The sequence below is a fragment of the Somniosus microcephalus genome, chromosome 12 (assembly GCF_052327205.1).
Source record: "Somniosus microcephalus isolate GS21.2 chromosome 12, FLI_Smic_1.0, whole genome shotgun sequence".
Classification (NCBI taxonomy): domain Eukaryota; kingdom Metazoa; phylum Chordata; class Chondrichthyes; order Squaliformes; family Somniosidae; genus Somniosus; species Somniosus microcephalus.
Genome location: NC_140998.1, coordinates 32,963,858 through 32,987,724, shown reverse-complemented (window position 1 = coordinate 32,987,724; position 23,867 = coordinate 32,963,858). Strand labels below are relative to the sequence as shown.

The 23,867-nt window shown below is 45.5% G+C and overlaps 1 protein-coding gene across 4 annotated transcripts in view; it reads right to left on the bottom strand.

Annotated features, from left to right (window-relative positions):
• Positions 1–23,867, bottom strand: part of ccdc85ca (coiled-coil domain containing 85C, a) — a 239,512-nt gene that overhangs the window by 78,238 nt on the left and 137,407 nt on the right. For all 4 annotated transcript variants that reach the window (XM_086002734.1, XM_086002733.1, XM_086002735.1 and 1 more), the window contains exon 2: positions 12,512–12,588. In XM_086002734.1, the coding sequence (XP_085858860.1) occupies positions 12,512–12,588 (77 nt within the window). The remainder of the gene's footprint in view (positions 1–12,511; positions 12,589–23,867) is intronic.

Genomic DNA, 23,867 nt, shown 5'->3' with positions numbered 1-23,867 from the left:
CCTGTAAGAATTTTGTATGTTTCAATGAGATCACCTCTCATTCTTCTTAGCTCTCGAGAACTCCTGAACTTCTGAACTCTCAATCTCTCCTCATAGGACAATCCCCCCATCCCAGGAACCAGTTGCACTCCCTCTATGGCAAGTATATCCTTCCTTAGGTAAGGAGACCAAAACTGTGCACCATACTCCAGGTGTGGTCTCGCCAGGTCCCTATATAATTGCAGTAAACATAGAAACATAGAAGATAGGAACAGGAGTAGGCCATTTGGCCCCTCGAGCCTGCTCCACCATTCAATGCGATCATGGCTGATCATCCAAACTCAGTACCCTGTCCCCGCTTTCTCTTGATCCCCTTAGCCTTAAGAAATATATCTAACTCCTTCTTGAATATATTTAATGAATTGGCCTCAACTGTCTTCTGTGGTAGAGAATTCCACAGGTTCACCACTCTCTGGGTGAAGAAATTCCTCCTCATCTCAGTCCCAAATGGCTTACCCCTTATCCTTAGACTGTGACCCCTGGTCCTGGACTCCCCCGCCATCGGGAATATCCTTCCTGCATCTAGTCTGTCTAGTCCTGTTAGAATTTTATAAGTTTCAATGAGATCCCCTCTCATTCTTCTAAACTCCAGCGAGTATAAGCCCAATCGACCCAATCTCTCTCTATACGTCATATGTAAGATGTCCTTACTCTTATACTCAAATCCTTTTGTAATAAAGGCCAACATACCATTTGCTTTCCTAATTGCTTGCTGTACCTGCATGTTAACTTTCTGTTATTCGTGTACAAGGATACCCAGGTCCCTCTGAACACCAACATTTTCCAATCTCTCACCATTTAAAATGAATTCTATTTTTCCCAACCAAAGTGGATAACTTCATATTTCTCCACATTATATTCCATTTGCCATGTTCTTGCCCACTCACTTAGCCTGTCTATATCCCCTTGAAGCCTCTTTGCATCCTCCTCACAACTTACATTCCCACCTAGCTTTGTATCATCAGCAAACTTGGATATATTACATTTGGTCCCCTCATCCAAATCACTGATAAAGATTGTGAATAGCTGAGGCCCAAGCACTGATCCTTGCGGTACCCCACTAGTTACAGGCTGTCAACCTGAAAATGACCCGTTTATTCCTACTCTCTGTTTTCTGTCCGTTAACCAATCCTCAATCCATATATAGTATATTACCCCCAATCTCATGAGCCCTAATTCTGTTTAATAACCTCTTGTGTGGCACCTTATCGAATGCCTTCTGAAAATCCAAATACACCACATCCACTGGTTCCCCCTTATCTATTCTGTTAGTTACAACCTCAAAAAACTCTAACAGATTCGTCAAACATGATTTCCCTTTCATAAAATACAACAGTGACTACACTTCAAAAGTACTTCATTGGTTGCAAAGTGCTTTGGGACGTCTTTGCAAGTCTTTCTTTTCTTTCGCTGCTGGAAGGGCAGGATGGAGACACTGGGCAAGAACAGGTTGAAACTCGGCTCGAAGTCCTCCACAGACAAATAGTCTGGCATTCACCGTCAAGGCTCACACCTAAATAATGGCCACTTGGGGCAAGGTACCTGAGGGCAGATGCTGCCCATGGAGCTGTGTCCAGCGAGGGAGTCGATGCCTTCAGGAGAGGAGGGGTGGAAAATAAAACGCACACCTACACGTAACTAAGAGGGAGATGGGTCGCAGATTTTCTTTCTTTTTGCCATAGAATGGTTACGGCCAGGAGGCCATTTGGCCCGTCGAGCCCGTGTCGGCTCTCTGCAAGAGCACTTGAGTTGGTCCCACTCCCCCCGCCCTTTCTGCTTTAAGTACTAACATGTCTGTGAGTGGAACTCCATTTGGTTACACTTGTACCTGCAAACACCACAAGCTTGGGTAACGGCACCTGGAGTCAGCATTAGGTAGATGCCCGAGAGTGGGCTAATGGAATTGCCACTGTGTGACAGTAACAAAGTAGTTACAGCCACCAGACATGATGTCAGATGCACAGATTCAGTTTGATCTGTGGGTTGCAGGAGCACGTCCGCTGTAACACAATACATTTGGCTTTAGTTTGACAGTTACAAATTATCTGCCCAGTTTAATAAAATGTGACCCAGTATTCCTCTTGTCAAAACTGTAAGGGAAGTGCAAGGCTACCGTCTGCTTCCATTCACTTCGATCGGCCGGGTTACTAACTCAGATGTTACCTCGGCTGCTCCTGGGACAGTACTATTCCCTGGCCTCCTGGCTGTAACACTCTGGCCTATACCCAAGTTGCCTGCAGTATGTACGCAGGGCACACGTGCCTCTTCAAGTGGCTCGACTCCATTCAGGGCAAAACAGTCCGATCTGATTGGCAGCCCATCCACCATCATAAACATCCGCTCCCTCCACCACTGGCGTACAGTGGCTGCAGTGTGTACCATCTACAGGATGCACTGCAGCAGCTCGCCAAGGCTTCTTCGGCAGCACCTCCCAAACCCGCGACCTCCACCAACTAGAAGGACAAGGGCAGCAGGCGCATGGGAACACCACCACCTCCAAGTTCCCCTCCAAGTCACACACCATCCTGAATTGGAAATATATCGCCGATCCTTCATCGTCACTGAGTCAAAATCCTGGAACTCCCTCCCTAACAGCACGGAGAGAGTACCTTCACCACACGGACTGCAGCGGTTCAAAGGCGGCTCACCACCACCTTCTCAAGGGAAACTAGGGATGGGCAATAAATGCTGGCCTCACCAGCGACACCCACATCCAGAGAATTAATTTTAAAAAAGCACGTACATCCTGCACTATTCACAGGCCTATATCCAATTTTAGTTGCTGCACAAGCTTTCATGCATTAAATGTAGCAGTAATTCTCTACTTACTTTGATAAATTACCTACTCAAGTTTATCATCCAATTAGAAAACACCTGGGGACTAGGTAGTGCAATTTGGCAGTAAATTGGAAATATTGTTCAGGCGGGACACATGATGGCTGGTGCAGGCAATGGAGAAATCTCACACTGGTGCAGTCGCAGATGATTTTCTGAGGCTGGGCTGAGGCACGTTATTATTACAGACTAAAGCAGTGGTTTCTAAATGTTTCTTTGTGAGGGAGCCCCTGCAAATGTTACCATTGGTTGGACCACACTTGGAGTACTGCGCACAGTTCTGGTCTCGGTATTATAAATAGGATCTAGAGGCACTGGAGAGGGTGCAAGAAAGATTTACAAGGTTGATACCAGATCTGAGAGGGTATACTTATCAGGAAAGGCTGAACAGGCTGGGGCTCTTTTCTCTTGAAAAGAGAAGGCTGAGGTGTGACCTAATAAAGACCTTTAAACCTATGAAGGGGTTTGATAGGGTAGACATAAAGAAGATGTTTCCACTTGTGAGGGAGACCAAAACTAGCAGCCATACATATGAGACAGTCACTAATAAGTCCAATAGGGAATTCAGGAGAAGCTTCTTTACCCAGAGAGTGGAACACACTATCACAAAGAGTAGTTGAGGCAAATAGCATAGATGCATTTAAGGGGAAGCTAGATAAATACACGAGGGAGAAAGGAATAGAAGGATACGCTGATAGGGTTAGATGAAGAGGGGTGGGAGGAGGCTCGTGTGGAGCATAAATACTGGCACGGACCAATTGGGCGGAATGGCCTGTTTCTGTGCTGTAGATTCTATGAAATAAAATTCCCATGGGCCCCCTGCCAATACGGATACTCTGCCACGGACTTCCTATCTTAGTCTCCAAAAGACAACCATTCAAAGACAAAAAGTTTAGATTCTGTTGTGTATAGAAATACACACACAGAAATAACTGGAAAAATATGGAAGTATGATGACAGAAAGAAAGTTGATGACGTCACCGACTCCCTCATGTACCCCCTCAGGTTCAGGGACCCCAGTTTAAAAACCCGTGGAGCAGCGGGGTTTCACTCGGCAAAGACCCAAACTGGGAATTGTCTGATGCCAACAACGTGTCCCATTCCCAGCCTTCATCCCTCACTTTGTCAAAAGATCAAGCCAGCTCCCTCCACAGACCATTTGATCTGCTCTATCATGATCTGCACTGTTGTCGTAGAATCATACAGCACAGAAGGAGGTCATTTGGCCCAGTGTGCCTGTAGCTCTTTGAAAGAGCTATCCAATTAGTCCCACTCCTCTGCCCTTAGCCCTGCAAATTTCTCCTTCTCAAGTATTCATCCAATTCCCTTTTGAAAGTCACTAATGAATCTGCTTCCACCACCCTTTCAGACAGCGCATTCCAGATCACAACAACTCACTGCATAAAAAACATTCTCCTCACTTCCCCCCTGGATTTTTTTGCCAATTATCTTAAATCTGTGTCCTCTGGTTACTGACCCTCCTGCCAGTGGAAACAGTTTCCCCCTATCTACTTTATCAAAACCCCTTCATAATTTTGAACGCCTCCATCAAATCTTTATGCACTCTACCCAGCCCGTTTTATTTCCCGGAGGAAAGTTTTCGTAAACTTCCTCCTAATAGTTCAGAAATTGTCACATTTGACACAGCAATTAATCACTTCAATCTGTACCTAAAACCGAGTCACCCAAATACATCCACTTCCTCGGGCAGTCTCAACGCTTTAATTCAGCACCTCAAATGAGGAAAACAAAATTTATACAGCGAGTTGTTGTGATCTGCAATAAACTGCTGGAAAGGGTGATGGAAGCAGATTCAATAATAACTTTCTAAAGGGAATTGGATAAATACTTGAAAAGGAAAAATTTGCTGGGCTATGGGGAAAGAGCAGGGGGAGTGGGGCGAATTGGTTGGTCATTTAAAGAGCCGGCACAGGCACGATGGTAGTGGATGGTGATAACTAATGTAAAGTAATAACTCGCACCAAGACCCGTTCGCCCATCACCCCTGTGCTTGCTGACCTACATTAGCTTCCGGTTAGGCAGCGCCTCGATTTCAAAATTCTCGTTCTTATTTTCAAATCAGTCCATGGCCTCGCCCCTTCCTATCTCTAATCTCCTTCAGCCCCACAACCCCCCCGAGATATCTGCGCTCCTCTAATTCTGGCCTCTTGAGCACCCCTGATTATAATCGCTCAACCATTGGTGGCCGTGCCTTCTGTTGCCTAGGCCCTAAGCTCTGGAATTCCCTGCCTAAACCTGTCCGCCTCGCTACCTCTCTTTCCTCCTTTAAGGCGCTCCTTAAAACCTACCTCTTTTTTGGTCACCTGCCCTAATTTCTCCTTATGTGGCTCGGTGTTAAATTTTTTGTCTTATAATACTCCAGTGCAGCGCCTTGGGACGTTTTACTACATTAAAGGCGCTATATAAATACAAGTTGTCGTTGTTGTTGTAAATGCCATAACTTGAGAATAAACTGGTGTACAACCAATTTTAAATAGGTAGGGATTACAGAGTGTGGACAACCATAAAATTCTAGCGATCAGGTAAAGAAAATCTTTACTTTCATGCTGAACAAAGGTTTACAGCAGCCAACTGCATACCACAAAAATAAAATCAAACTTTAACAATCAGAATCATGACTAAATCATTGAAGTGAATAAATCAAATCGGGGCTGGTTTTTACTTCACAAAAATAAGCAAGTTTTCCCACCTCTGTGTGTTACAGATAATACTTCGCCCCTTCATAATGCCAGTCCATGAGGTACAAGATCAATATGTCACTATTAGTAAAGCCAAGAGTTACGCATCACACCAAGGTCACATTGGCAGTGGGGCTAGCTTGGCTCCCCGCGGCTAGTAAAGCAGTGACAGCACCACCACTGACACCTAATCCGGAGGCCTTTAAAGATCGATAGCAGCAACTAATGGAGCCTTTTTCCTCATCCTGACACCTCCACAGAATGGAGGGGCTCCACAGTATTGATGAGGTCTTGGCAGATGGGCGTGGGGGAAATTGATGAGCTATATCTTCAGGCTAAATCCAAAACTTACCTTGCCCAAATGGATATACTTGTTTATTTTAATGGCAGCAATACATTTTGGCCAAGTGCTATTATAAAGGGCTGATCGAAAGGTTTCAGAGCACTACAAGGGCAGTAGTAAATCGGAAATACCTTTCAAATTTTAACTATCAATCTCCTCAAGTAGCAAAAGCTATCCTAAAACTAGGAACAATGTTCATACTGATTTTAAATAAGGGGCGGTTTATTTAATTACGCCTTTCCTAACGCAGGGGAGGGAGATTTCCTCTGTGTGCCAGGAATAAAATTGTAAACACATTCTTTATGAATGGGGGTCCACGATTTCAGGATGCCTAAAGGGCCATTTTAGGAGCCAACATTGCTGAGGTGAAGCCTCGCCTTCCCGCAGCGCATATTGGAAAATCGCGTGTAGCCAGTGCCCACATTTCCCGGTATACACGGTGGGAATAGGTCAGAGGGCGAGGCTCCCTGCCAGAGCACGAACTCATAAAACGCTCCCCCCCGCCCCCCTACAGTGCGCATGCAATCGTTTGCCTCACAAGTTTCTTTAGTCAACTTTAGTCATCCTGTATTTCTGCGCCAAAGTGTACTTGTGCAGCCAGTATAGCCGGAGGCTGCAAAGGCGCTCATAAGAAAACCATTCGGAAGGCATGGCGCAGCGTTCTCTCTCCCGGAGCCGCACATTAAAGAAAACGCAAACATTTACTTTTCCAGGAAGTGTGAAACAGTGTCGCTATTTCTAAGGGTTAAAAAGAGCAGCACCCCATTTTTATTCGGTTACAGTTACCTTCCCACGCTGACCTCTTTTAATGTTTATATTTTTTTAGCATTTTTATTAGGATTTAGCTTCATAGGCACAGAAAGTTAGCAACTGGTCTTACACCACAGGGATTAGTTTCAGATTCAAGACAGACTAATATGGATGCAAGGGTCCTACATGAAAGAGATTTAAGGCAGTCAGTCGCGACCAATTCCTGTCAGGCATGAACTAAGCTGTCCTTCTAATTCACCACTAAACTGATAATCTCACTTAGCGGTGCCATATGGTAAAACGGCCAGTTATAGATTGATCGAAAGAGAGTTAACGTTTCAGGTCGATGACCTTTCATCAGAACGGTTCTGGTGAGGTCGTGGACCGTAAATGTTGACTCTCTTTGTCCTTCCAAACTTGCAAGATGCCTGCAGAGATTATTTTGAGCTTTATAACGTTAGGACGAAGTACTGATGGGCAATGGAAAATGTCAAACTGGGAAAATGTACAGCAAGAGCCTACTTTCCCGAGGCACAAGTCTGAGGTGGATAGGGCAAAGGAGCCTTATTTGGCATCTACTTGAAGTATCCCGGAGTTGATACAAACACTGACTGCCCAAAATGAAACGCCCCATATCCCAGTTCCAAGATCCCTTCACATTGATGAGCACAAAAGAGGGACAGGGATTAAAAGAAAAAAAAGAAAGACTTGCATTTCTATAGCGCCTTTCATGACCTCAGGATGTCCCAAAACCCTTTACAGGCAATAAAGTACTTCTGAAGTGTAGTCACTGTTGTAATGTAGGGAACATGGCAGCAAATTTGCGCACAGCAAGCTCCCACAGACAGCAATGTAACAATAACCAGGTAATAATTATGAAGTTGGTAAAGGGATAAATATTGGCCAGGAAACCGGGGATAACTCCCCTGCTTTTCTTCAAAAAAGTGCCACCTTTAGGGATCATTTACGTCCACCTGAGAGCAGATGGGGCCTCGGTTTAACGTCTCTCCAAAGGACAGAAAAATAAAGCATTGCACACCCTTCAATTCAGCTGGTCTTGCCAATATCCACAATGTTCAAAGCAGAGGTACAGAACCAGATGTGACAGCACATCTCTTACATCTGTTCTCTAAACAACCTGCTGACAGGCAAATGAGGTCAGGCTGCAACTGGGCAGCCAGAAATGGCAACGCTGGAGCTGCAGCAAAGTACCGTTACTGAAATAAATTTAGACAGCTGGTTCGTTATTTTAAGTGCAGAGGCAGCTTTGTGTGTCTGATTAGAGATCGAACAGTTATGCCTCGGGCACACTGCTCCTGTACAGCTCATTATCCTCGGGGCAGGACTGGTAATTTCACTGCCTGCGGGATTTACAATTCACACAGGTGAAAAGCGTGAAGCAGTGGTCAGCAGCAGACCGCAGTATTGAGCTGAAGTCACGCTTCGGATTGCACTTCAGAGATGGTAGCGATTAATGTTTGACTGAGCAGGCTGCTGGTCACATGGTTCAATACAGTAAACTCATACTGCACCGAGGGAGAAGGAGGGTGAGGGGGGCAGTGCAACCCATGGGCTGGTCGGTGTACAGTAATCAGTGTCCTGTTCAGGGCATATTTGGTGCGGAGGGGGGCGGGCAAGTTGGAGGACCTCCTCGTGGGTCTGCTCCTGGGCCTGGCCAAGGCGGCCTTCCACAGGCACAGGTTGGACGTGGCCCGTGGGGGGCAGTCGCTCTGCCTGCCTCTCTGCCGCGGCTTTTTCCGCGCCCGGGTGGCCCTGGAGAAGGAGCACGCGGTGTCCACCGGTACGCTTGAGTGGGTACCGCAGAAACTGGAGCGCGTAGTCCCTAAACCTCTCTGCCTCTCTCTGCTCCTTTAAGATGCTCCATACCTACCTCTACACCGCAAGCGGCGAGGACCTGGAACGCGCTGCCAACGGAAGTGGTGGAAGCAGAGACACGCAAATGTTTTCAAGGGGAGACTGGATAGGCATTTGAGGGAAATAAACTTGCAGGGCTACAGGGATAGAGCGGGGGTAATGGGACTGACTGGATTGCCGGCATGCACTCGATGGGCCGAATGGCCTCTTTCTGTGCCATTATGACTCTACGACTCTTTGACCCTCACCTGTCCTAATATCTCCTTATATGGCTTGGTGCCAAATTTCGTTTGTGAAGTGCCTTGAGGCATTTTACTACGTTAAAGGTTCTATATAAATGCAAGCTGCTGTTGTTGGGTAGTGCAAATAACATTATTATTTAATTCGATAAATTTCCTTTGTTTTTTTAATGATCTGGGCTATTATTAGTGGTGCCCCTCTAAAAAGGGGGCACTTCTGTTCGATTTTTTGGGTTGGTGCCACTGGGGCAACCCAGTGACTCCTTTGCGGGCTGAAAAGAAAAGGCATAACCAGTCAGGGTGCAGTGAAGAGCGAGAAACTGCGCATGCTGATTAGAGGCTGGACGCCCCACTCAGGCAGCATCACATAGAGAGCCGAGGGAGCAGCCACAGATTTGCATTGTGGCCCGGGGGGGGCACCAGAAAGAAACGGTAATTCACAGCGAGGGCAAAGCCATTTTTGAAAGCGCTGCCGTGACATTTTTACATTCGGGGAGGAGTGAAGACAAAGGCAGGCCAGGGGGCCCCTCCCGCCATTGGCTGATCCTCATAAATATAAAGTGCCTGACCTGCGGGAAAGGCCCGGCACTGCCAAGCCACAAGAAAAATGAGCGTCTGCGCATCGGCCGTCGGATTCGGAGCCTCCTGCTGCAGCAATAGAAATGCGTCTGCGTTCCTCTGACGCACATGATCAATCGCGTCCCCAGATTTCGCATTGGAGCAAAGCAGGCCTAGAGAGACTGGCGTGTCACGGCAACTATAAATGGATAGCAGCAATCGAGAGATTGCGGTCAGGTGACTGGAACAAAAAAAGGGAAGGGAAGGGAGGAGGTGGGGAAAATGATAAAAGCACCTTCAGTTCTGGTTTCACAGAGCTAACAAGTTCAGCGAGGACGAGCACTCATCGATTCCTACATTCCTAAATACTGCTTTTGTGCACGGTTCAGCTTTCGCCGGTTGACGCATTTATTTTATGTTATTGGCATTTTTGCTCAGTGTCCAGGCTTTGAATTTGGACAACCTGAGTTTGAGTGGGCCGAGCGCGCCTCAGTCTTAATCCCTGACACCACGCCTGGATTGCTGTCGATGGATCTGTCCAATTTTCTTCTCATTAAACTTTGAAGTAATTGTTCACAACTGGTTGGCCACTGCAGCAAGCAATCAAAATCGGCCACGTAGGATGGGTCATGTATATTGTCCAACGACAATCCGGAAGCTTTCATGGCTATTTTTATGCTGCTATTCCAGAGATTACCAGTCATTGTATTCAATTTCAAGAGAGAGACTAACAGACAGAAAAAAACACACTCAGAGGAGGTAGAGAGAGAGAGAGATAATAAGCATATCAATATGTGAAGTGCAGATGGCTGCTAGCAACAAAACAACTGGAACTGCGCAACACCCTAAATGAGACTGGGAAGCCAGTGCTTACCTGTTCCTAGTTGTGTTAAGTGCTCGCTGCTCCAAACAGCACATACAAAGGGCAAAGACCGCATGTAGTAAATTGACATGGCCAAGTGAGGCAGAAATGCACGGGAAGGTACTTAGAATGGATGTGAGCAGCTTAAAATCCAAGTGTCACCGCTGAATGCCAAGGTAGTCTGAGGCTGCACAATGCAGTTCCTGGGCTGCAGGGCGGGGGCGGGGGGGGGAATATACCAGCCCGGCTCACTGCCTTCATTAAGAAGAGATAACCCAGGTAATTCTGTTTGGGAGACCTCATGCACCTTCCTGTCTTAGTCGCACTCATCTCTCCAAGAACAAGGATGATTAGCCTACACTTCCTGCAGCTTACAAGTAGATCAGTTTTACAAAGAAAAATTCAGGAACACAGTCATTTATTCTGAATTAAATATATTTAGGGAGAAAGAAATCTGCTTTCTGAGTTTTGAACTAGGATGACGTTCTGTTGTCAGTGGTTTAGTCCACCAGACTTGATCATAAGTTGAGTTGTGAGGTCATGATCCAGGTCAACCCCATTTTGAAGTTGGTACATTCCTAATGAAAACACACCTACTCAGGTTTTGCTTCCTGTCCAATATTAACTATTACCAGTGTTAACTACCAGATTTTACCAAGATGGAACATCCCCTATTGCAAGATTCAGGAATGCCAGACAGCCACTAAGAGGCAACAGATTAAGCAGTAGGTGATGTTAAACTCCATCCCCTCTAAACAAAGCTAAGTATCCATAGTTTGCTCAACACAGTCCTGCTCATAACATTGTAATGTCGCACTATACGTGAATAAACTAAATCTTTATCGATAAGGAGTCAGTAAACATTTCGGGATGAAGAGTTATCCCTTTCCGGCAGTGAAGAATTGCAAGGTTACGACATCTCGGGAACAACATAGCATCTGGTGAGATGAGCAGGACCAAGTGTCTAAGTGAGCAAAGAACTTCCCAGCTTGCTTTGAGCATTGTGCAGTTCATCCCTAACTCCTTCGCTGTTACTGGGGAGATATGGGTCATCTGTCTTAATATCTCCTTTTGTGGCTCGGTGTCAAATTTTGTTTGATAACGCTCCTGTGAAGCGCCTTGGGCCGTTTTACTACGTTGAAGGCGCTACATAAATAAATACAAGTTGTTGATTTTAATCAGCCCTGCAACGTGGCATTCCGCACCGCAGTGCTCTAAACTCAGGACTCTCAAGCATCCTCCTCATGCCCACGCCACCTTTCATCCACAGCTTGCACACCGTGAAATCAATAAAAACTGCAATGCAGGTAACTGTTCCAGGCGGAGACGACCGGGTGGATCTTCAACTTGTCCGGGTGTAAAGCTGCCGTTGTGCATCAGTCGCCCGTTAGAGAAACCGCCCAGTTTCATTGCCACTGAAATCAATGGAGATGGAGCTCAGACGGTGTCTATAATGGGCAGCTGACTGCTTTGCACCCAACAGCCAGTTGAAAATCTAGCCCTCTGGGTTTGAATTTGAGAACATTTGTGACTATGGAGGATACCTGCAGAGAAAAGACATTCGCAAATATTTCTTTCTGGGAACTAAATTCGACAATGACTGAAAAACTGCCGAGCCTCTATAAAGGATCTCGCCTGGAACCGTCCTAGTTGGCTCTGGCAGCTGAACAGCATTTGATCCAAGTTCACTTCTGCTTCTCTTCCTGAATAATGAAGTGGATTGGGACTTGAAAGCCATCGCCAATTTTCAGTGATATGTCATTACGATATCACACAGGTGTGAACAGGTCTCATCACCGAGATTCACAATGCTGATAAAATAATTTATGCAAGTGATGCAGATACGTATCTGCTCGGGTCGATTTCACCAGACCCACAAACGGTCAGAAATGGCATCGGCAGCCAATGCTGTCCTTAGGTCATATTGCACCCACACTTGAGGCAAGTACCAATGCACATGACATTGAGCTGTTGTCACGTTTCCATGTGCACGGAGTGCTATTCGGATATTAGCCAACTTGAACTCAATCACAAGGCAGAAGTACTCCAGGCCATCAGTCTGAACTTGGGCAGATTCCAGAGGGCAATAATGCTGAGTGTATAAAAGCATGATGCAACATCTCCACCCTGCTTCATCTATTGGGGGGTGGGGCGGCGGAGGTGGGTGGGGGGGTGGGGGGTGGGGGGGGTGGTGGTAGAGACCTTACATTAATCACTATGAACAGCGGCTGATGCTGGAGAATTCTGTACACTATGCCAATGTTCAATTTGGGCTTTGATGTAAGCAAACCAAGAGTCTGGTAGGACATACCTGCGATAAGATCTTGTTGTCTTCTTCCAGTAGCTTGACTTTGCTTTCTAGCTGCCTGATGTAGGCTGAAGCTGGATCTGTAAAAGAAGAGCAACATTGGAGTTAGGAAAGGTGAGCAACAGAGATCTGGCTATTGTCAGTAACGCTGGGTGAGTTTTGCCTCTTCACAGATGTCCATATACCACTCCTTCCTGCAAATCCTATAACTTAATGCCTTCCAAATGGGCAGAAACTGGGAAAAAAGAACCCAGTTTCTCAATAACTGTTGAATCTTTCTTTCAACATCCAAAATATTTTCAGTCCCTAAAATACGTCAAACCATAGGATGGGGTAGAATTTCGTCTTGGGCGGCCTGCGGTATCGCATTGGCCGCCCGTTATATGCTCAGCCCGATATTCAGTTCAATTGATATTAACAGGACTGAATATCGGGCGGGGAGTATAACAGGCGACCAATGCGATACCGCCCGCTTTGCACTACGGCCCCAGCCGAATTTCTACCCCAACATATGAAATAGGAGCAGGAGTAGGCCATTCGGCCCTTTGAGCCTGCTCCGCCATTCAATGATCCTCGACCTCAACTCCACCATCCCGCACTATCCCCATATCCCTCGATTCCGTTAGTACCCCAAAATCTCTCGATCTCAGTCTTGAATATACTCAACGACTGAGCATCCACAGCCCTCTGGGGTGGAGAATTCCAAAGATTCACCACCCTAATTTAGTAAGCCTTGTATGTCGCACATTGAAAAGGCCCCTTGAGGTATAGATGCAAATTGATGATGTTAGCTATGGACTTCAAAGTCCCATTTATACAATCACTGGAGATTTATAGCAGGTGCCCTTCAAGAAGAAATCAGCATAAGCCGACTGGGCTGATTTGCTCTGATCGCACAGCGGAGTAAGAACAGCACATCTTCATCTTGGTGATTAGATTAAGTCCCGAGACTGGGTCTGGACAACACGTGGGCTGAGTAGGATTTTCTCAGTCTGACATTTTGATGGTATAGAGGGTGCGAGATCAGGGTTGGCACAAACATCTTGATGCCAATCTCCAACCATGTGGTATAATGTGAACTTTCAGTGCAACGGTTGGGCAAGTAACTTAATGCCTTCCAGTACATGAAGTAACTGAGGAGCACTCTGCTCTATACACGCTGAGAGATTGTAATCCGCTCAGGTCAGCCTGACCCAAACTGACTGCATGATGCAAGGCTGGCATATGAACAGTCAGCAAGAGAAACCGGGCTTAGCAGAACACAACTGCATTCCAAAAGTCACATTCCTTCACAGCAAACAGCTATACCACCAGTCGATAAGCAGAAAGGACAATACAGAGTTTTATTAAAACATAAAAGAAGAGATGGCCTGAAGCAGAGAGGGTTGTCAGAAGCTTAAAGACGTTGGAATTTGGAAATAGTTGAGTGGTTATGAACAGTGTAAAACGCAAACAACAAACATTTGCAACTACAGATTGGGGAGCAGCATTTACCCTTTCAAAATCAACAAGGATTCCTTCACCCTGGTAAAGAGCAATCTGCTTTTCTTAATTCAGTCTCTTAACTCAAATTATCTGATAAATTTAAATTGCTGAGTACTAAATTCCTCATTTGCTGTGTTATTTACATTGCTTAATTCAAGTTAGTGGATAATTCAATTCTTTTGGCACAAAAATGACTTTGAATCGTCACGAGTAGACTGTATTACAGTTGTTTGATCTGTAGAATAGGGCAAATAAGGAAGATAGATTTATATAGTGTCTTTCACGATCTCAGGACATCCCAAAGCACTTTACGCCAATGAAGTGGAGTCACTGTTGTAATGTGGGAGACGCGGCGGCCGATTTGCGCACAGCAAGGTCCCACAAACAGCAATGTGATAATGACCAGGCAGTGATGTCGACTGAGGGATAAATATTGGTGAGGATACCGGGAGAATTCCCCTGCTCTTCCTCAAATAGTACTACGGGGTCTTTCAGGTCCAGCCGAGAGGGCAGAAAGGGGCCTCAGATTAACATCTCATCCGAAAGACGGCACTTCCGACAGTCGCAGCGTACCCTCAGTACTGTACGGAAATCTCAACCAAGATTATATACTCAAGTGGGAGTTGAACACACAACCTTCTGGCTCAGAGGCAAAATATTGCTAAAAAGTTCAAATCTGGCTCTAGCAGCAAGCATCAATTTGCATCGAATGTGTAAGAAACAACAGCGGTGCAGAACAATCACTATTTTTTAAATATAAAGCAAATTTATGTTTTGAAAAAAATACTCTGACATTGTGATACCAGACTTGTGTGAGTCTCACAAGAGCTGCTGACTATGGTTTTGGAACTGTACTGGATACTACCATCACAAATTGATTTCTACACAGGAATATCTTCCTATATGAAAATTCTATTTGCGATGACAGACCTGCACAAGCTGATCGAATTTCGGTATTTGTTGACTCTCGAGAACATTATTTCTGTTGATGGCTACCAGTAACAATATGTTTTCTGTCGTGAAAGCACTGTATTCCTATTAGCAGTTGACACAGGCTTTCAGAAGTTAGGACAGGGAGTCTCAATTTTTGCTGCCCCCTTACCAACCCCCCCACCCCTCAAAAAAAGACAGTGCCAATGTTTGCAGAGGTATTGCCCAAGAATCTGCCAACATTTGTGGCGGAACCCCTGGATTGCACCAATATTTACAGGGGGGGGGGTGCCCATGGAATGCACCAATATTTACAGGGGGAGCCTCTAGAAAGCACCAATATTTACAGAAAAGTTTAAAAACCTCTGGTGCACTGTGTGTTCAGCATGATACGTTTTCCCCAGAGGGCTGTGGAGGCTCAGTCGTTGAGTATATTCAAGACAGAGAGCGATAGATTTTTGAATATTAAGGGAATCAAGGGATATGGGGATAGTTCAGGAAAGTGGAGGTGAGGTAGAAGATCAGTCATGATCTTATTGAATGGCGGAGCAGGCTCGAAGGGCCAAATGGTCTACTCCTGCTCCTATTTCTTATGTTCTTATGTTCACCTTAACTGAGTGGGGTGGGGTGAGCGTGGGAGGAGAGTTCCCATTTGTGCGCGGAGCTGGGTTTTTGAAGAAACAGACATAAAACCACACTTTTATAGCCTGCCCATCTCGGATTACATAGCATTACTATTCCTTGCCTAATATTGTCAGAGTTCCTTTTAAATTAACAGTGTGTTATTGGTGCCATGGGACACATATTTCTGCCATTGATACAGCAGGAAATCTGAAATAAGTATAGAAAATGCCGGAAAGGCACCTCACGTCAGTCAGCACCTGAAAGAGAAAGACATGTTGCACTCACAAAGAAAACAAAAACAACAACAACTTGTATTTACATAGCGCCTTCAACGTAGTAAAACATCCCAAGGCGCGTCACAGGAATGTTAACAGACAAATAAAATCGACACTGAGCCAAAGGAGACATTAGGACAGGTGAGAAGGTAGGTTTTAAGGAGCATCTTAAAAGGAGAGGTGGAGAGGGTTAGGGAGGGAATTCCAGAGCTTAGCGCCTAGATGGCTGAAGGCACGGCCACCAACGATGCGAAGGAAGTCAGAGGTGCCCCTCGGGCACGGAGTGCAATTCTAATCACCAGGACAACAGGGAGACATTCAAGTCCCGAAAGTGGTTCAGGGACGAGCAATGAGGTGGAACCCTAGTGTTGAAGATGTGAGGCATGAGGAAAGACTGGGGAAACTTGGGCTGTTCAGACTTGAAAGGAAGGGTCTAACATGTGATCTTCAATATATGTAAAATAATAAATATACATGAATGTAGATCCAAAACATTACTTCAAACTAAGCTGTGAGAGAAGGACAAGGTTACACAGGTTCAAATAAGTAAAAGGAAATTTGGAAACTGACACCAGGGGGGAAAAATGTGTGTGGTTTGCGCCACACGTTAGCGCCACAAGATGGTGCTAAAATCCCGTTGACATCTGTAATGACAGCTGATGCCAGTTCCAGCGCCGCACATACCGTTGCCGGTAGCACTGCCGGTAAACTCGATCGCCAGGGACCTCGCCATCATGGAGATCGTGACATCAGTGAGTGTGCAATGCTCACTGGACGTCCCATCTCCCAACTGCATTATAGCCACTTACCTTAACGGCAGCGCAGAACAACGACAGGGAGAACTGGCATCTACCAGCAGGAAGCAGGCTACAGCAGTGATATCTAAAGGTACCATCACCAATCAGCTCCAACTAACATGATTCTGCAGTTTCAGTGCCTGTTTGCTACTTCTGGCAACTGAAACCGCTTCCTTTAATTATTTCAAGTTTTTTTGGTGACAGGGAGTGTTGCTTCAAGTGCGGATGTCACTCATTATTTGTTAAAGGCTTCTGCTCACAACACTTCCTCACAGTCATGGAGGCTGCGGGATTGCGGGATTACCTCAGGAGGACAACGAGGCAGAGGAGGATGAGGAAAAGGAGGATGAGGAGGAAGAGGACGAGGACGAGGACAAAGAGGATGAGGAGGAAGAGGATTAAGAGGAAGAGGATGAGGATAAACAGGAGGGAGGGCGGAGGCAGCAAGACAATCGGCCTTCTGGATGGGCTGTCCGTGTCTGGGTCATCAAACTCCAATTCACATGAATAAAACCCCAGATCCCCGTAGCTCACCACATCCCCATCATACAATCCCTGTCTCCTACCATATCACAGCGTCCTCCTGGGCACAAAGGTGAAATGAGAGAGACCACAAAATATTTCAAACACACTTAATAAATTTATCTATAAACATATCACATGAATTCCAATAAGTAATGACCCTTGTGCCTGCCATAGCTGAATAGCTGTCATTGTGTACAAGGTGTGAGATGTAGGTGTTAGTGTAGCTAGGTAGAGATTGTTGGTGGGTGAGTGCTAGGTGTTTGGTGCATTGGGCTGTGTGTGAAGCTTGTGGTACAGATGGTGGTATGTAGCATTTGTTGAAGCCTACACTCACCCTGACCACCCATGTGAGCTCGTTAAAATTCCTCCTGCCATCAGGATTTGTAAAGAAGCACTCCTTCTCCTTGTCCTTCTTCTTATGGTTGTCGAGGCAGCTGCATACCCAACAATGCTGGGAATGAGGTGCTGTAGCATCACTGAACCTCCCCTTTAAGTAGTGAAAAAAGCTTGTGGCAATCATTACTTGCGTTTAGACTGCCCCCAATATTGGTCCATCTTTTCAGTGTAACGCCAATGAGCTTGAGCTTTTAGACTAGAATCATGACTGCAATCATTTTAATGAAGAGTGAGCGCGAACACTGCCCATTTCTTGGCTATAACAAATTTCTAGCCCCAGGAGTGAGTTTCCAAAAATTCCTCTGTGGTCAATGCATGAAATTGATTTCTGAATCTGCGCAGTGGAGGCAAAACTTTGGAATCAGTTAAGTAACAATTGGGCATTGTGATGAGGTAGAGAAGGGAGCCATATTGTATTTTGGGATAGATCAGTTATGATGGACCAAATGGCCTTCCTCATCAGTGGGCTTGTGATAAAGAAAACACCAATCCTGTAGGAAGGACCTCCCTAACTCACCATGCGGCAATGCCAAGCTGATTATGAACCTAAACCTCACCAAATATGTTCTGCTGCACCAGTTCTCAAACGTTGACAAATGTTAGAAGGATATGCAGATAGGGTTAGATGAAGTAGGGTAGATGGGGACTTGCGTGGAGCATAAACACCAGCATAGGCCTGAATACGCTACGTTGACCAGATCTCTAAAGTCTCATTCATTTTCAGTGTGAATCACCATATTTAACATGGAATATACAGCACAGAAACAGGCCATTCGGCCCACCTAGTCTGTACTGGTGCTTATGCTCCATACGAGTCTCCTCCCATTCGATCTACCTCATCTCAGCCTTTCAGTATATCTTTCTATTCCCTTCTTTCGTGTACTCGTCTAGTTTCCTTTTGAAAGCATCTGAGCTATTTGCCTCAACCACTTCCTGTGGTAGCGAGTTCCACATTCTAAACACCCTCTGAGTAAACAAATTTATCCTTATTGGATTTTTGGGAAGGTTTTGGTTGGGGATTGGGGTGGGGTGGGGGGGGTATATTTCTCACTGTTTCTCTTTTGTTTTCAGCAGTCTATTTTTGGCAAATACTGTTTCAACACAGCAAGAAACTCTGTACACCATGAAGCAGTAAAGACTCGAAAGGATTAATGGTTGGTATTAGAAACCTGCTTTACCTGCTTGTCGAAACACTGCCAACATTCCCATCATTCCTTGTGTTGACGTTCAACTCCTTAATAAGCATGGACATATCTTTTCAAAGCAACCCGACAACTCCCTCTGTAGTACAGCACTGTAGGCTGGACTGATAATGAGTCATACCTCCCTTCTAAATTACGCAATGTTTCACAAGAACTTATTAACAATGTAACAGGAGATGCTTGTACTGTCAACTTCGATTTAACTCACAGTTAGGAAGTGACGTAAAGGGTGGAACAAAACTTTCTGGGCAGTGCTAGCTTGCAGTTGAGGTTTGTCTTCAACTTGGAGCAGGAGGGAAGAACTCACAAAGGCGCTGTAACTCCAAATATTGTTGCCAGACACTACTAAGGTTGTAATTTTAGCAACAAACCACCAATTAAAAAAAAAATAGATCATACTGAAGCAAATTAAGCTGATTCAGAAAATAAATTTTACCCAGATTGGTTAGATTTGAATGGCCTGTTCCTTTAAGAAATAAGTGACACGGTGCAAGTCTTGCTTCCAAGGGTGAATGGTACGGTACGGTCGCCTAGTGCTTATGGTGCTAGACTAGCAATCCAGAGTTTGCAAGTTCAAATCCCAAATTCTGGAAAATTGGGTGATTTGTGGGCTGGCACCTGATGAAATAACCAGGAAAGCTGTCGGATTGTCATTAAAAACACAACTGGTTTACTAATGTCCTTCGGGCAAGTGAACCTAACACCCTTGTGTGGCCTGTCCTAAATGTGACTCCAGTCTGACGCTACATGGTTGACACTTAATGCCCTAAGAGGGCAGTTAAAGATGGGCAATAAATCCTTCTCGCCTTGTGTAAAAATAAAATGCCTGTCAGTCTACTACTCGTAGTACACTTATTTTCCTCAGGATTTGGTTGATTTTCAATTTCAATTCAAATCACTTTATTGGCATGACAAGTTACATCTTATGTTGCCAAAGCATCGAAAAACATTCATGTTTGTACACAAAAATACAGATCTATGATTCCCTAGATATTATCAGGGAAGGGTTCTCTCACTGTCCTGTGCTATCATAATCAGTCTTAACATGCAACAACAACTTGCATTTACATAGCGCCTTTAACGTAGTAAAACATCCCAAGACGCTTCACAGGAACATTATCAAACAAAATCTGACACCACGCCACATAAGGAGATATTAGGACAGATGAACAAAAGCTTGGTCAAAGAGGTAGGTTTTAATGAGTGTCTTAAAGGAGGAGAGAGCGGTAGAGAGGTGGAGAGGTTTAGGGATGAAATTCCAGAGCTTCGGGCCTACGCAGCTGAAGGCACAGCCGCCAACGGTGGAGCGATTAAAAATCGGGGATGCGCAAGAGGCCAGAATTGGAGGAGTGCAGAGATCTCAGTAGGGTTGTGTCGCTGGAGGAGGTTACAGAGATAGGGAGGGGCGAGGCCATGGAGGGATTTGAAAACAAGAATGAAAATTTTAAAATTGAGGCATTGCTGGACCGGGAGCCAATGCACGTCAGTGAGCACAAGGTGACGGGTGAACGGGACTTGGAGCAAATTAAGATACGGGCAGCAGAGTTTTGGATGAGCTCTCAAGTTTATGGAGTGTGGAAGATGGGAGGTCGGCCAGGAGACTGTTGGAATAGTCAAGTCTGGAGGCAACAAAGGCATGGATGAGGGTTTCAGCAGCAGAAAGTATCCGAATGTCGGGGAAATCTGAGTCAAAAGCAGGAAAAAAAGGCAACTGAAAAATGTGTATACGGAAAAAGTTTCAGAGGATCAATTTTTTGTCGGTTCCCCCCACCCCCATTTCTCTGCTTCCCTCCTGTTGGTGCATGGTTTCATACGCACCAGTCACCCTCTGGTACCTCACCCCCAAGATGCTATATGCTGTGGATAAGGTGAGATGAAGCAAGGTGGGAGGCGGCTCGTGTGGAGCAAAATCACTGGCATAGGCCTGTTGGGCCGAATGGCCTCTTTCTATGCGGTAAAATTCAATGCAAGTCTATCCTCCACGGGTGAGCCTAGACAGCGAGTGTTTCGCAGGTTATTTGATTGCAATTGGCCTGGTCAGGCCTTCACTCAACAGGCACAAAGATGCACTCCCAAGGAGGAGTCAGTGCATAGTGAGCAGGAGTGGGCAACCTGCTGATTTCCTTCCCGCCCCCTTTCTAGCCTAGTGCACTGAGGCTAATTGCAGTGCCCAACCACTGCCAGTTACAAATGTCACCGTAACATGTGAAATATCAGCTGGCAGACGACTGGCGATATAATCACAATATCATTAGCACAAACACTGAGGATGATGTGTCCCGCTGGTCCAGGAACACTTGGTAGTTTGCTTTCTGTTGTCGAGATGCAATATCGACCTTTATTATTTTTTCTTTAAATATCCCAGACACGATGCTCGTTTGAACATTATGTTCCTCAGGCAGTACAGGGAACATGAAGGCAAATCACTTCAGTGTCGATCCAGACAGGATGTCACAAAGTGCTCATGTGGCTTACGGAATTCAGAAAATTAAAGGGGCCTCATCATCTCACTGGGAGGGATACAATGAAAGGAGAGAGTGAATACTGACACCACTGTATCAGCCAATGAGTTGGAGACGGGGCGGGACTTGCGGCGAGAGAGCTCTGAACTTGTGACCGAAACTACAGCAAAGAGCGTCTCCCGAGTACAGCGGGATTATTTCTTCAGCAATATGCAGTGAGTGGAGGACAGTTACATACTACAAATTGTGCGTAAACTCAATCCCAGTTACTTACAGCAGTGCAGTCTCCAATCTCAGTGATTGACGGGGAAATTATCCAATCATCTCCATTCTGGCCGGGAATGGCAGTGTCACTATATGCAGCCATTGAAGAAAGTGAACAACAACTGATATTTCTGTGGCACATTATGTAGTAGACATCTTTGTGTGCTTTTACAGGGCAGTGGAGAGTAAAATGGACACTGGACAGCAGGTCAAAAGGCAAGAGTGTCAAGAGGGGCAAAGGCACAGTTAAGAACATAAGAAAGTAGGAGCAGGAGTAGGCCATTTGGCCCCTTGAGCCTGCTCCGCCATTCAATAAGATCATGGCTGATCTTCTACCTCAACTCCACTTTCCTGCACTATCCCCATATCGCTTAATATCCAAAAATCTATCGACCTCTGTCTTGAATATACTCAACGACTGAGCCTCCATAGCCCTCTGGGGTAGAGAATTCCAAAGATTCACCACCCTCTTGAGTGAAGAAGAGAAAGATCTTACAGAACAAAAAAGGTAAAACCCCGTATTAATACAGCACCTTATCACATCCTCAGGGCATTCCAAAATGCTTCACAATCAATGAATTGCTTTCAAGGTGGATTCACTGTTGTTACATTGGCAAATGCAATAGCCACTTTGTGCATAACCAGCTTCCACACCCAGCAAATGGGATCAATGTCCAATTACCCTGTTATTGGTGGTGTTTGATGAGGGAAAAATGGTGGCCATGACCAACGAGACAGAAAATCCAAACTGCACCCACCCCACCAACCACTTCCTCGAAGACAATAAAGTTTTCATTAGTGGGTTATGATTGGTTGGAATGGTTTGGCAACAGCAGCAGGTTTATATTTTGATTGGCTCTTCTATCCCCTCCCTGTGCTTGGTGGATTTCTACAGTCGGCTGTAGGAACGAACCGGTCCCAGGTATTTATCGACTGTATTGTATATCTGAATGTTGAGAAGTTGCATCTATGAGAGGCTAGAGCTTGAGGTTTGTTTTATTATGGTATTGAAGTATTGTTTAAAGAGGGGTATGGACATATATGTGGATGTAACATAAACCGCTGACTCAATATTTGCGATAGAGTTTCAGGTGAAGGTGTTTAAAGGGCTTCTTTTTGCGCTCAGGGCACTTCTTGCTCCACTGGTTTGAAATGTTTCTCCTGCACAGCTCAACCTAAGGTGCTGCCAGGGGGTCAGGCTGAGGCAAGAGTGCTACCAACTGAGGGAAGCCTACACTCATGGAAGCTTTTGAAAGCAGGGAAGGAGATGACAAAGTGGAGATGCTGATGGAGGGCATTCCAGAGGGCAAGGGCACGGTGGACGACAATTGTATCTTCAAGAGGAGCTGGACCGGAGCTTGACTGGGGCAGAGATCGCATCATATAGAAGCTAAGGAACATAGGAACAGGAGTAGGTCATTCATCCCCTTGAGCCTGTTCCGCCATTCAATTAGACCATGGCTAATCTGCATCTTAACTCCATCAACCCGCCTTGGTACTATAACCCTTATCTAACAAAAATAAGTGCCTTTATAGATAATACTTGGTCCATGTGATCTCCTGGACTGGTTTTGATTGCCTGAGGTCACAGAGGAATTTTCCCAGTGTATTTTTCCTCTGGTCTTTTGCCTCTCCCAGGAGATGACATGGTTTTGGAGGGGGTGGGGAGGCGGGGTGGGGGGAAAGAGGAGGGGAGTGGAGGAAGTGTTTAGTCATGATGCTCCGGTCATCATGTGTGTGCATTAGGCTTATTGGACGAGCTGGTCTTTTCCTGCCCGTCAATTTTGTATGTTCGTACATCAGACCTTGTAAAGGATAGTCATGTTGTTCTGACTTATAAATAAAATCATTGATGAGGCCGTAGCAGTTACAAGCCTACGTTGACCAATTTTACAAGCCTGTTGAATCATGGTAATTCAAGAAATTTGCCAACACATTTTATACTTCAGTGTTGTGATTTACGATTCTACGAGTGAACTGAAATTCTACATTTGAAAGAGGCTTGTATTGATCCAAGCAGCTGATAGATCGTGTAGAACACAAAATACAGCTCTCCTCCCCACCACCCGATCACCTGCATGTGGAACTCCTTCTCTTGACTGAACAGCGTCTCCAGGAAGGGGGGAGGGAGAGGAGAGTGGAAAAACAAGCAGCTCTTGTACAGCTCCTCGTGATCGGGGGAGCTGGTGTCAGGGCTCCCGCCTGTCTTCTCATTCAAATCGACAACACATGCTGCATTGTAGGATGAGGGGACATAGAGAAAGCGAATATTCACTTCAATTCAACTACAATTTTAAAATGTTTACTTAGACGTACAGACAGGTCAACACACAACAGTGACTATACTTCAAAAGTACTTCATTGGCTGTAATGTGCTTTGGGGCATCCTAAGGTCGTGA